At 41.8% G+C, this 13,401-nt stretch overlaps 1 protein-coding gene across 3 annotated transcripts in view; it reads left to right on the forward strand.

Moving 5' to 3' along the window:
• Positions 1-13,401, forward strand: part of LOC106587084 (tetraspanin-4) — a 109,596-nt gene that overhangs the window by 71,616 nt on the left and 24,579 nt on the right. For 2 of the 3 annotated variants that reach the window (XM_014175024.3, XM_045708308.2), the window contains one exon: positions 9,233-9,307. The exons of the other annotated variant lie outside the window; for it this stretch is intronic. In XM_014175024.3, coding sequence (XP_014030499.1) covers positions 9,233-9,307 — 75 coding nt within the window. The remainder of the gene's footprint in view (positions 1-9,232; positions 9,308-13,401) is intronic. 3 annotated transcript variants of the gene reach the window in all.

Raw genomic sequence — 13,401 nt, forward strand, 5'->3', positions numbered from 1 at the left:
AAGTGTGCATCTATAGATGCACTTATAGTGCATCTAAATCTTTTAAGGGGGGGGGTTAGAAGGATTACTTTATCCTATCCCAGGTATTCCTTGAAGAGGTGGGGTTTCAGGTGTCTCCGGAAGGTGGTGATTGACTCCGCTGTCCTGGCGTCGTGAGGGAGCTTGTTCCACCATTGGGGTGCCAGAGCAGCGAACAGTTTTGACTGATAAATAATTAGTATTTATACACATTCACATTTCTGCTGTAAGCGTCATGTTATATTCACATTTTTTAAATTGTAATTTAGCAGATGCTTTTATCCAAAGCAACATACAGATGTCAACATCAACAGACAGTGATTATACATTATGTACATTCAGTATATGTGGCCCATGCAGGAACTTTAGACCCGCATTCATAACTCCAAGCTCCATGAAGATCTTTCCATTAAAAACGCTATTTCAAGTCAGAATTGTCTCTGGTTGATAAGAACAAGTCTCGCATCGTATAACAAACCATATAGTTTGATTTACTTCGAACGACTAACACTCTGTTAACTTAGCCTTTAAACCTAGCAATTAAATCAAGTTTGACAGCAGCACAGCAGGTAGCTCAATTACTGGCCCCATGGGACCGATCATCAAACGTATCGTAGAGCTAAAGCCCATCATTAGTATCGGCCTTGACATTCTCCCAGAGTGCCTAGCCGGTTGGACCGCTGTGTCGATTTGATAGGAAGACGATGTCCGCGAAGGCTTTTTCGCAGCGACTGACGAATCACCTTGAGCCTTCACATCGATTTCGAAATAGACAGCTCTAACCCTCTGCTTTCATTAGAAAAGCAATTAGAGATTTGATAACTGAACTGATCATTGAGGGGGAAATAGATTAAGATTTGACAGTGCTAATTGTTGAAGTGCTGTGGTGCTTCGTGCCTGATATGTATCGGGATTCAAAGTAATACGGTTGAGTGGTAATTTGTAACATGGCAATAACTTGTTGTGGGCGGCATTTTACAACAGTTGTGTACTGAAAGTCTATTAGTGAGGTTAAGTTTTCACGTTTTATTCCATTATCTCCATGAGATTCGTTGGAGAATACAAAGCTTTTTTCCAATATCCACACTAGCAGATCACTTAGAATGAATCAATGTAATTGGCATGCATTCTAAGTGATATAGGATGTGATTATGGACATGTAGCCTTGCCAGTGGCGATTTTAGCATATAAATCTTGGTGGGGCAAAAAAACAAACATGTTTTTAGGTGCATGCCAGCAAACCCACTACACAACACAACACTAAACAATACATTAATTCCACTATAACGGTGACAAACGGTGCCCACACACTTTTAGCGCCTACATAAAGCTGTCCCAACAGCAGTCCCAACACCTTACCACTGCTACACCTGGCTTTCAGTGGAGCCTTGTCTGGTAGCTAAACAGTTAATTCTGTCATGCCTTCTCCCGCTCTCCCTCTCTGGCGCTTGAGGGCACCAGGCTGCCCTTCATTTCGCACACCTGTCACCATCATTACGCGCAACAGCGTAATATTGGACTCACCTGGACTCCATTACTTTGTTGATTACCCCCTCTTTATTGGGGCGGCAGGGTTAGAGCGTTGGGCTAGTAACCGGAAGGTTGAAAGTTCAAATCCCCGAGCTGACAAGGTACAAATCTGTCGTTCTGCCCCTGAACAAGGCAGTTAACCCACTGTTCCTAGGCCCTCATTGAAAATAAGAATTTGTTCTTAGCTTACTTGCCTAGTTAAATAAAGGTTAAAAAATATATATATCTGTCTGCTCCTCAGCTTGTTCCCTGTGTCAGAATTAATGTTGTTATTTTCCTCCTTTCCAGATCCGGTTCATGTCCGTTGTTTATTAAATGTTCTCCCTGTACCTGCTTCTCGTCTCCAGCTTCGATCCTCACACATTCAGCCTCATTTACTGCTTTTGAAAAAAACATAGCTGATATGGCGGACTTGCTTAAATAAATGTGGTTTCTACTGACATTTGAGATGTACAAACTCTGGCATAGTACACAGAGTCAGAACCGTTGGATAAATAAAGGGGGCATATGAGCAGACAATGAAAGCTCTTACAATATTCAATGATTATATTTCTCTAAAACAGGCTATAGGCCACATGTGCACCACTAAGTCAGGACAGTAGGCAAAATCTGGAGGGGAAAAGGGACCAAATTATTAGGGTGCTACTAACAGCTTACTGCACAACATACACTTAGTATTACTTTCTTACTGTAGCTACAGTATACATATCTCCCTGGAATATTACATCATTTATGCAGCAGCGTACAATACATTTTTGGACTCAACTTGTTGTGCTGTGCTCACTTGAACAGGAAGGTGGCGCGGTGGTTCTTCGTGGGCAAATTCTGTCATTAAAGTCTGCCGTTCTCTGGATTTATGGTACTTTCAAGTAGAGGTCTACCGATAACGATTATTGGAGGACCAAAACAAGCCGATACCGATTAATTGGACAATTAAAAAAATTATATATATATTTGTAATAATGACAATTACAACAATACTGAATGAACACTTTTATTTTAACTTAATATAATACATGAATTAAATCAATTTAGTCTCAAATAAATAATGAAACATGTTCAATTTGGTTTAAATAATGCAAAAACACAGTGTTGGAGAAGAAAGTAAAAGTGCAATATGTGCCATGTAAAAAAGCTAACGTTTAAGTTCCTTGCTCAGAGCATGAGAACATATGAAAGCTGGTGGTTCCTTTTAACATGAGTCTTTAATATTCCCAGTTAAGTTTTAGGTTGTAGTTATTATAGGACTATTTCTCTCTATACCATTTGTATTTCATATACATTTGACTATTGGATGTTCTTATAAGCATTATAGTATTGCCAGCCTAATCTCGGGAGTTGATAGGCTTGAAGTCATAAACAGCGCTGTGCTGTTTATGACTTCAACAGCATTGTGAAGAGCTGCTGGCAAACGCAGGAAAGTGCTGTTTGAATGAATGCTTACGAGCCTGCTGCTGCCTACCACCGCTCAGTCAGACTGCTCTATCAAATATCAAATCATAGACTTAATTATAATATAATAAACACACAGAAATATGAGCCTTAGGTCATTAATATGGTCAAATCCGGAAACTATCATTTCGAGAACAAAACGCGTATTCTTTCAGTGAAATACGGAACTGTTCCGTATTTTATCGAATGGGTGGCATCCCTAAGTCTAAATATTGCTGTTACATTGCACAACCTTCAATGTTATGTCATAATTATGTAAAATTCTGGCAAATCAATTACGGTCTTTGTTAGGAAGAAATGATCTTCACACAGTTCGCAACAAGCCAGGCGGCCCAAACTGCTGCATATACTCTGACTCTGCTTGCACAGAACGCAAGAAAAGGGACACAATTTCCCTAGTTAATATTGCCTGCTAACATGAATTACTTTTAACTAAATATGCAGGTTTAAAAAAATATACTTGTGTATTGATTTTAAGAAAGGCATTGATGTTGATGTTTAGGTACATTGGTGCAACAACAGTGCTTTTTTTGTGAATGCGCTTGTTAAAGCATCACCCGTTTGGCGAAGTAGGCTGTGACTCGATGATAAATTAACGGGCACCGCATTGATTATTTGCAACACAGGACAAGCTAGATAAAGTAGTAGTATGATCAACCAGTGATCATAACTAGTGATTATGTTAAGACTGATTGTTTTTTATAAGATACGCTTAATGCTAGCTAGCAATTTGCCTTGGCTCATTGCCGCACTCGCGTAACAGACTGCCACGCAGTCTCTTCGTGGAGTGCAATGTAATCGGCCATAATCGGCGTCCAAAAATGCTGATTACCGATTGTTATGAAAACTTGAAATCGGCCCTACTTCCAAGACAACTGGGATCTTGGAAAAAAACAAGGTCGAATCATGATGACGTCAGTGATCTTCAGGGCGGAGCTCTAGAAAGAGGCCCGATTTCCCGACTTGCAATTCCGAGTTTCCAGTTGTTTTGAGTGCGGCAGAAGTCATGGCCAATATTGAATGTTTATCCTTTTAAGCTTGGAAAAGAGACCCTTAAACCCAGACTTGGGACCACACACCCACTGCGCGGCAGAAGTCATGGCCAATATTGAATGTTTATCCTTTTAAGCTTGGAAAAGAGACCCTTAAACCCAGACTTGGGACCACACACCCACTGCACTGAATAGCAGGCTAGTGATTGCTTTGCAATGCTTGCAGTTAGCCACTGATTCCTTCTAAACCACTCATTGTTGAATTTGTGATTTCCAACTTGTGTAATGTTTATGTCCAATGGCCGAAGAGTACCGATACGTTTGATCTATAATTTCTCTTCTTTCTTTCTCTTCATATGACAAGGATTAAAAAGAATTTGCCAGTAGATTGTCGACTTCATTCATGATGATGACTGCTAGCTTGCTAGCTAAGATTTTGAAAGTATGATGTTGACATGATCAGTCCATGTCGATATAACGTGATTTGATGTAATTTTATCTGTGGCTAATGACCTTGAGCCTTCTTGGATGTGCACTTCTAATGTAACTCTATGGCAGAACCCAAGGGGCTTGAATTTTCTAGCTCTACCCTTAGATTTGGCAGTGACATAGTGTCCCCATGAGTGACAGAACACTGAGCCAATAACGGCGCAACTAGAGAACATTACCAAACCCTACACTCCGTATTTTCCACTGGCTGCCCCACCACCACAGAAAGCACTGAGCAAAGCTGAAACACCCGCATTTTGGAGCTGCCTTACTCAAGAAAGCAAAAAAGAGACCATGTTTGTATTAACTACTAGCGGCTTTATTAACTAGGATTATTATTTTTTTTACATTGTTTGCAAACTGATATGTGACATATTTATGCCGAAATAACATGCAAAACAGGCTAGAAAGATAGTGCTCAAAACAGGCCCTGCCCAACCTGCCCTGAATGACGGGTCACCACTGAGCCTTGCCCTTGTGCACACATTTCAAGTGGTTTACTAGTATGCATATTGGAACAAAGCTTTGGGCACACATTCTAAGTAGTTTACTAATATGGAACAGAGCCTAATAGCCATTTTGGTGGACTGCCATGCTTTTACACTGTAGCCTGCTCCTTCTAGTCTGACTGCTCTGAAGTGGTCTTGTAGGGACACATTTCAGATCCGTTAACACATTTCAGCCAATTTGAACCAGGTCGCTGTCAACTGGGTAGTCAAGCAAAATGGTCAACATTCCATTATGGTTAACCTGCAGCTGGGGCTCAAAATTATATATTCATTGGTAGCACCAGAAAATGAGATTTTTTTGGATTGATTGAGATACAGGCTATATGAATTCTAGCTACATTAAGCACATGTTGTGCCCTAGAAAGAAGAAACTATCCACTGGGCACACTGTTTGAATCAACATTGTTTCCACTGTAGACTGCTCCTTCTGGTGAATCAACGTGTAATAGACATTGAATTGTGTTCTGTTTCAATGAAATTACGTTGAACCAATGTGTAATAGACATTGAATTGTGTTCTGTGCCCAGTGGGTATTATGTGACCAAAGGCATTTGTTTATTTTAAAAGCTAAAATGTTGATACTAATACCTGTCATTGATATTACAAAGTCGTTTGTGTAATATTCGTTTTCTACATTGTGTAAAAGCACTGTTTTCCTATTGAGATGCATAACATTGAAAATTGTACACTGTCTTTTTAAAAACGTCAGGTTGGTTATGAAAACACGCAAGAGATCTGTCATTTATTCATTGCTATGACCTTTTCCCTTTCTTTCTGTGCCCCCAAATGTTTGGAGATACTAGCTAGCTAGCCAATAAGATAACATGACTGAACAAAGTGTAAACCAGTGGTAGAAAAAGTGCTCAATTGTCATACTTGAGTAAAAGTAAAAATACCTTAATAGAAAATGATTCAAGTAAAGTGAGTCACCCAGTAAAATACTACTTTAGTAAAAGTCTAAAAGTATTTGGTTTTAAATATACTTCAGTTTCAAAAGTAAATGGAATTGCTAAAATGTACTTAAGTCTCAAAAGTAAAAGTATAAATCATTTCAAATTCCTTATATTAAGCAAACCGGACAACACAATTTTCTTGTGTTTTTTATTGACGGATAGCAAGGGGCACACTCCAACACTCAGACATAATTTACAAACGAAGCATTTGTGTTTAGTGAGTCCGCCAGATCAGAGACAGTAGTAATGACCAGGGATGTTCTCTTGATAAGTGTGTGAATTGGACCACTTTCCTGTCAACATGTAACAAGTACTTTTGGGTGTCAGGGAAAATGTATGGAGTAAAAAGTCCATTATTTTCTTCAGGAATGTAGTGAAGTAAAAGTTGCCAAAAATAAATAGTAAAGTACAGATACCACAAAAAACGACTTAAGTAGTGCTTCAAAGTATTTTTACTTAAGCACTTTACACCACGGGTGTAAACAAATGGTTAACGACGTGTGAGTAGTTTTAGAACGGCCCGTGAGTAGTTTTAGAACGGCCCAAGACACGGTTTATAATTGTAAAATGTGGTCCCTGTGATCCACTATAGGTAGATAAAAATGTAGTGCCGGTAATATGGGTCAGATCTTTTGACCTGGTTGGGCTATAAGCAAGCCGTTTTTGCTGTAGTAATGGTGCAACCATGACGCTATCGAATCTGCACTTGCCTTATCATTACAACAATAATTATCTGAGAGATTTTTTCCAAGTCGCACAGTGCTCACAAAATAACACTCCTGGTCGCATACGAACCAATTGTTTGCACTTTAGAGCCCTGCCTGCGGCTAATAACAGCCTCTCTGGAAGCTTCTACCTCCACCACAGACTCACTGCATTAAGTCACGGTCCAGGAGTTAAATCTCTACTAAATCTCTATGGGTGTGAAATGAGACGTGCAAGACTGGCCCCAGGTCAAAGGTGATGAGCGGGAGGTTGGGTTTTAATTAGTGGCCTGGAATCTGACATTGGTGCAATCTTTAAAAACACCACAGCGTTGCTTTCGCCTAGCCCGTCCTTTCAGATCAGTGGCTACACAACAAAGCAAAAGGGCCACCAGTCGAGATGAATTTGGAACCTAGCACAGTTGTAACCTTCCCACCACCCCAAGTTAGTTAGTTACCGGTCCGACGTAGCTGGATTCCTAAAGGTATTGATTTGGGAGGCACCGTCAGACAGTTTCTTCAGTTTCTCCATCTTCCGTCTATCAACAAAGACACTCGGTAGCTTTCATGTTGAATGGGAATCACAGAGTCGATAAACCTCTCGAGATCAATGGTCGACCAGCAGTTTCATTATAGTTCTCCTCATTGCTCTCCCTGCCAAGGCATTGATCTCCACTAAACTAGGATATCAGCAAAGCCTGACGAGAGGAGAAACAAGTCATTGCATAAATAACAGAGCTGGTTTGGCTACTGTAGTGGTGGCTACCCTCACAACCACATACATTTGTTGTTTTCACATGTACATACAGTCACCAGCAGTTGTGAGGCATTAAGTGGATGACAAAGGCTTTGCAATACCTAGTCAGTTGCACAACTGAATGCATCTCCCACATTTAACCCAACCCCTCTGAATCAAAGAGTTGTGTGTGGCTGCCTTAATTGACATCCATGTTATCTACACCCAGGGAGGAGTTGTTGTTAGAGGTCAACTGCCTTGAGCAAGGGCAGAACAGGACATTTTTCCACCTTGAGGATTTGAACCAGCAACCTTTCGGTTACTGGCCCAACGCTCTTAACCGCTAGGCTACCTGCCGCCCTAACGTTGGCTAAGCTCAATGTTGCTTGTTAGTTCACACAGCAGCATGTGGTTCTCATTCAAACTGTGGCATGGGAATGAGTCGACTATCAACTTTATTGATGGATTGCCTGCTATCACATTACAACCAATATCATGTCAGACTGAGACGTTTTAGAGGGAAGGAGGTTCTGGCAGTAGATATGATTGCCATTCAATTACCGACTCCCTACCTGACATCTTTTCTAACTGACAGCCAATTGGTTTTCTAGCTTCCGTCTTAATTGAAGCAACTCATTCTGTTTCTCTGTTTCTAATTTCCTTAATTGATTAATTGTTTTGGGTTTCGACTTCGGTATATTGCAAGAGTATTTTTTTGTCTGATGCCGGATATAATTTCCATTTGGTTTGTATGAGTTCAGGAGCAGAGAGGTAGGGAGAGAGCGAGTCAGTGAGAGAGAGAGATGAAGTGCACTAGGGCAGAAACCTTTGGGCTGGTGAGAAAATAAAATAAATCACGCAATGACTACGTCGTGCTTGTGACTCGACAAATTTGTTGAATGCATTTGCTGTTTGTTTTGGTTGTGATTCAGATTATTTTGTGCATAATAGAAATGAATGGTAAATAATGTATTGCATCATTTTGGAGACTTTTATTGTAAATAAGAATAGAATATGTTTCTAACCACTTCTAGATTAATGTGGACGCTAACATGATTATGGATAATCCTAAATGAATCGTGAATAATGATGAGTGGGAAAGTTCCAGATGCACAAATATACCCTCAAGACATGTTAACCTCTCACCATTACAATAACAGGGGAGGTTAACATTATAGGGGGGGGGGGGGGGTGATATTTGTAGAGTCACATGATGTAATCATCGCATGTTATGAATATGGGACCAAATACTTAACCTTTTAGTACTTTAATACACATAAGTGAATTCCTCCCAATACTTTTGGTCCCTTAAAATGGGGGTACTATGTACAAAGTATGCTTTAATTTCTAAACTGTTCAAAACGATATGGATAAAAATGGCCGTAAATGAAAGCTAACAGTCTGCACTTTAACCTCCTAGTCATTGTATCAATTTAAATCCAAAGTGCTGGAGTACAGAGCCAAAATAATAACACATGTGTCACTGTCCCAATACTTTTGGAGCTCACTGTATCACGACCCAACCTGTCTCTCTGAGTATTACTGTCCCACTCCTCCCTTTCTTCTCTGTCAGTCTTAAATATATATAAGGCAGAAAGACCTAAAGGCGTTCGATCTCCCATCTCTCCTCAACTCACTCTTCCTGACACTTTGTCTGTCCCGCTCCCCTGTCTCCCCGCTCTTCCTTTCTCAAGTTAAAGTTCATACTACACAGGCATGTAATATGTCTCTGGCGAGCGTTTCCTGGGCCTGATGGGTCAACTCATAAAAATGCGCTCTCTCTCTCTGTCTCTCTCTCTCTCTCTCTCTCTCCCCACTTTCTCCTTCTCTCTCCTCTCTCTCTCCACAGTTCTTCATCCTCCTTCTTCTGATCTTCTTCTTGGAGATTCTGTCCATCATGCTCTTCTTTGTTTACCAAGACCAGGTAAGGCGACGTCTCACTCTTATTTATTTATTTTTATTGTGGTTGATTCCGGTACGGTTTTTAAGTCTCACAGAATGTAATAGTATAAACTCAGCAAAAAAAGAAACGTCCCTTTTTCAGGACCCTGTCTTTCAAAGATAATTCGTAAAAATCCAAATAACTTCACAGATCGTCATTGTAAAGGTTTTAAACACTGTTTCTCATGCTTGTTCGATGAACCATAAACAATTAATGAACATGCACCTGTGGAACGGTCATTAAGACACTAACAGCTTAGGAAATTAAGGTCACAGTTATGAAAACGTAGGACACTAAAGAGGCCTTTCTACTGACTCTGAAAAACACCAAAAGAAAGACGCCCAGGGACCCTGCTCATCTGCGTGAACGTGCCTTAGGCATGCTGCAAGGAGGCATGAGGACTGCAGATGTGGCCAGGGCAATAAATTGCAATGTCCGTACTGTGAGACACCTAAGACAGCGCTACAGGGAGACAGGACGGACAGCTGATCGCCCTTGCAGTGGCAGACCACGTGTAACAACACCTGCACAGGATCGGTACATCCTAACAACACGGGACAGGTACTGGATTGCAACAACAACTGCCCGAGTTACACCAGGAATGCACAATCCCTCCATCAGTGCTCAGACTGTCCGCAATAGGCTGAGAGAGGCTAGACTGAGGGCTTGTAGGCCTGTTGTAAGGCAGGTCCTCACCAGACATCACCGGCAACAACGTTGCCTATGGGCAAAAACCCAGCGTCGCTGGACCAGACAGGACTGGCAAAAAGTGCTCTTCACTGACGAGTCGCGGTTTTGTCTCACCAAGGGTGATGGTCGGATTCGTGTTTATCATCGTAGGAATGAGCATTATACCGAGGCCTGTACTCTGGAGCGGGATCGATTTGGAGGTGGAGGGTCCGTCATGGTCTGGGGCGGTGTGTCACAGCATCATTGGACTGAGCTTGTTGTCATTGCGGGGAATCTCAACGCTGTGCGTTACAGGGAAGACATCCTCCTGCCTTCCTGCAGGCTCATCCTGACATGACCCTCCACCATGACAATGCCACCAGCCATGCTGCTGGTTCTGTGCGGGATTTCCTGCAAGACAGGAATGTCAGTGTTCTGCCATGGCCAACGAAGAACCCAGATCTCAGTCCCATTGAGCACTACTGGGACCTGTTTGATCGGTGGGTGAGGGCTAGGGCCATTCCCCCCAGAAATGTCCGGGAACTTGCAGGTGCCTTGGTGGAAGAGTGGGGTAACGTCTCACAGCAAGAACTGGCAAATCTGATGTAGTCCATGAGGAGGAGATGCACTGCAGTACTTAATGCAGCTGGTGGCCACACCAGATACTGTCTGTTACTTTTGATTTTGACCCCCCCTTTGTTCAGGGACACATTATTCCATTTATGTTAGTCACATGTCTGTGGAACTGGATTGAAAAGTAGAGGAGCTTTGGCCTTTCAACATAAATACATCTCTACACATCAGAGCATTTCCGACTTGGGAAGGGATTAATAATACAATTCGCACACACACACATACATCCTGCTCCTACATACGCACCAGTACACTGGCATGCACAGACATAATAATACAATTTATGGCACTTCAAATTCAATCCATCTAAACAAGCGTTGCTCCAATAACGGGACGCCCTCCAATCTATCGGCCACGGCTACTCCATTATGCATGACTTGTGGCATCCTCGCTACCCAGAGGGCCAGGGCCAAGGCCGTTGGTGTCTACAGTCTCTGCCTGTACCTTTTAGTAAATAATGATCCTACCCTTTGATATTTTTCTCCTCCCTCTTTATTTCCTTTGAGTGTATTTGATTTTTCCCACTCTCGTACTGTGTATAGCTTTTTATCTGGTTATGTAATAAAACTATACATGCTCTGTTAAATCTGAATCCTCTGCCCCACAGCCATTATAATCCTTTGGTTTGTCTCACTTGGTGTGTAATTCTAGAAGAGTTCCTGTATTGGTAGCATCTTCCCGGGCTCTCAGCCAATACATCCCTTCCGCTATGGATGTTAACTTTCCTCAGTCCCCACCCTAGTCCCTATGTCTAACATTCCCCTGTTTCCCTATCCTCCATTCCGGATCTGAATGATTCCGTTTCATTTCTTAACTGTTCTACACAACGCAGTGCAATGAGAAACTGGGTAAAAGACCGGAGCGTTGTAAAAGCCAGGTACTGTAGATGTACTGTAGGGCTTGTTAGAAATTAAGAAAGAAAGGGAATGGTCCTCCAGCGGCTAGTTTAAATGGACTCTACGATGTTCTTGAACCGCAGGGCCATTCCATATGTACATAAGAGTTAATAACATATGTTCATGTTATTGTTGGGAAGGCTATGTTCTTTTTTTTTAAACATTGTTTTCCATTCCGGGTACTGGAAGGCAGATGTGTGTGCTGGCTTTTATTTCAGCCCAGCACTAAAACACACATGATTCAGCAAGGTCTGAGTGATCAAATGAGTTGGTACATGACGTTAATGGTTATGTCAACTTGCGTTATCGCCAAATGTATCAGTTACCGCTGAAAATCTGAGTTACAAAAAACAGCGTACAGTCTGTTGTTGCCTTTTTCAGAAATATTCAACATACCAGCCACGTTGATTCAACATGAATGAGAAAGTAGGAAATAACGAGGAAACTTTACCCAGAGAGCTGATTTCTGATCCGTCATCAGTATTCTGTTGCCGGGTCTCATTCCCACAACACCGCTACTCCACTGATGGCCTTGAACACTCCCAGCTGTTCCTTCAACACATCAGCGCGTGCCACCTAATGCCAGCCTACAGCTGCCAACCTTGCCATCTTTGACTGACTTCAATAACTAAACTAAAATGTGCTCCCCTCGGGTTCCCCAAGACCAGGATTGGGAAACACTGACCTAGTCTCATCATAACCTAGTCACATAACCACCTAATCAAATAGGGTCATTAAAAAAGTTACAGTAGCCAGGCGGGGGGTTCCTTTCCAACTAGGAAACCGTGTCTGTCAAACCAATTACTGTAGGAAAATGGTGATCCGTACGTTGTCCATATTAGGACAGACTCACATGTCCATGGAAGTTGTCGGAGTCACCTGGAGTTGGTGTCAGTCACTTTCAGTTGGTATACACATTATATAATGTTTTTTATTAAAGAAAATTGTTATAATATCATTAATTCATTAATATTTGTAAAAGCTTCAATGATGAAAGCATTAGAATGTGACTCAAATGAAAGAGAGTGACATTTTCTCCAATGTGTGGCACAACTCAGTTTGTTGTATATAATAGTATGAACCACATTTCTTACATAAACACACTACTAATCATATTGATTCACCAATTAAATGAATGGCAACATGAAATTACTAATTAATTGGACTACCTACAAAACATAAAATGTTCTGCTCTTTGTGTGAAAAGGAGAAACCCATTGGTGAAATCCTGTAGGGGTATTGACAGTAAAAAACACACCTGGGTTCAAATAGTATTTGTTTTGTTTCAAACACTTTAGCTGGACTTCTGGCACTCCAGGCAGGATCAACTGGCACTCAGGCAGGCTCAACCAAACGCTCAAAGTACAAATTGTCACAAAAGGTGCCGTGTTGAATAGACCAAACTGCAGCGGGAATATGGATGCTCATGTTTTAATAAAAAAAAAGAGTAAAGCATCCACTGGAAAAACAATACACACGACAGGACAAGTCTTACAGGCATACAAAAACGCCTTCAATTGGGAGTCTAATCACCAACACAAACCCCTTAACATACAAAAAACCTGCCACATCCTGACCCAAAACTGATACCATACCTCCCTCTGCTGGTCAGGACGTGACAGTACCCCCCCTCAAGGTGCAGACCCCGGAATGCACCTAACAACAGAAAATACAAAAAAACAAATGTAACCCCAACAAAACCAATAAACAATAACCCCTACACAATAAGGGAGGGAGGGAGGGTGGCTGCCGTCAACGACGGCACTGTGCTACACCCTCCCTCCCCAACCCACCTATCCTGGAGGTGGCTCAGGTGCAGGACGTGGACCTCGCTCCACCTTCGGCGTCGCCCACTTCGATGGCGCCGCTAGCTGCGCC

Source organism: Salmo salar, chromosome 26, assembly GCF_965601325.2.
Source record: "Salmo salar chromosome 26, fSalSal1, whole genome shotgun sequence".
Classification (NCBI taxonomy): Eukaryota; Metazoa; Chordata; class Actinopteri; order Salmoniformes; family Salmonidae; genus Salmo; species Salmo salar.